At 66.1% G+C, this 1378-nt stretch overlaps 1 protein-coding gene across 1 annotated transcript in view; it reads right to left on the bottom strand.

The window, feature by feature from the left end:
* The window catches only part of NCKAP1L (NCK associated protein 1 like), a gene marked incomplete at its 5' end in the record, with an annotated part of 17999 nt that overhangs the window by 10544 nt on the left and 6077 nt on the right, over positions 1 to 1378 (bottom strand). The window contains 3 exons of the mRNA XM_085322969.1: positions 1 to 81; positions 185 to 317; positions 980 to 1089. Of these exons, the coding sequence (XP_085179095.1) occupies positions 1 to 81; positions 185 to 317; positions 980 to 1089 (324 nt within the window). The remainder of the gene's footprint in view (positions 82 to 184; positions 318 to 979; positions 1090 to 1378) is intronic.

Here is a 1378-nt window from a genome sequence, read left to right as displayed (position 1 = left end):
TTGCTTGAGGGAGAGCGCGGAGAGGGAGCTGACGAAGGATGAGAGGATGATGGACTCCTCCTCGGGGCACACGGAGAGGTTCTGTGGGGCAGGCGAGGGCCGTGGGCTCAGGGCACGGGGCAGCCCCATGGCAGGACGGGGCGCCGCCACCCTCCCTCCCCAGTACCCGAACAGCGCCGGTTACCTGGATGACTTCGCTGAGGACCAGGGCGTCGAAGCGGGCCAGGTACTGCACGTGGTAGCGCTGGAGCACCCCGGCCTGCCGGCGCACCAGGGCCCGCAGCTGCTCCATGAGGAACAGCAGCTCGGCCACGTGGCTGCCGCCCGAGCCACCGTCAGAGCCGCCGGGGCCACCTGGACGTGGCCACCCACCAGGGCCACCACCAGGACCCATCAAACCCTTCCAGGGCCCATCAAAACCCCTTCCAGGGCCACCAGCATCTCACAGTTCCTCTCAGGACTCAACAAAGCTTCCAGTGCTACCAGAATCCACCAACCCTCTCCAGGTGCCACCAGTGTCCAACAAATCCCCCCAGAATGCAACGAACCTTCCAGTGCCACCAGTGCCCAATGAACCTCCTAGTGCCACCAGTGCCCACCAACTCCCTCCAGGTGCCCCCAGTGTGCACCAAAAGTTCTCAGCACCACCAGTGCCCACCAGCCCTCCCCAGGTGCCACCAGTGCCTGATGAACCCTCAGGTACCACCAGTGCCTGACAAATCCCACCATGTCACAAATGCCCACCAAACCTCCCCAGGTGCCACCAATGCCCACCAAAAGCCCTCCAAGGGACCMTCAGTGCCCACCAAGCCCCTCTAGCTGCCACCAGGGCCTACCAAAGACCCTCAGTGCCACCAGTGACCACCAAACCCCTAGGTGCCAGYCAGTGCCTACCAAAAGCCACTAGTGCCACCAGCACCCACCAGTGCCCACCAGAAGCCCCCAAGGCCCACCCGCCCCCCATGCCCACCCTGCCCACCTGTCGGTGAAGTCCTCAGGCGTCTTGGTCTTGGTGACGTGCTCGGCGTGCCGCACCAGCCAGCTCACCTCGTCCCGGCAGAAGGAGAGCGCCATGAACGCGAAGAGGGCCTGCCGCCAGCACCGCTTAGAGGGCCCCGCGCCGGCACCACCACCGCGGCCCGGCACCGGGCCAGAACCGCACGCGGGCTTTGCACACGCACACGCACGTGCTGTGCAGAGCCTCTGCACCAGACCCTTCACCCAGCCCTGCACCCGGACCCGCACCCAGACCCTGCACCAGACCCTGCACCCAGACCGGCACCCAGACCGCAAACCCAGACCGCACACCCACACCTGCACCCACACCTGCACCCAGACCCTGCACCCAGACTGCACACCCAGACCGCACACCCAGACC

The sequence above is a fragment of the Rhea americana genome, unplaced genomic scaffold, assembly GCF_003343005.1.
Source record: "Rhea americana isolate MKP2758 unplaced genomic scaffold, rheAme1 scaffold_808, whole genome shotgun sequence".
In the NCBI taxonomy this organism is placed as follows: Eukaryota; Metazoa; Chordata; class Aves; order Rheiformes; family Rheidae; genus Rhea; species Rhea americana.
The sequence above is the reverse complement of the archived record's forward strand: the minus strand, read 5'-3'. Positions and strand labels throughout refer to the sequence as shown.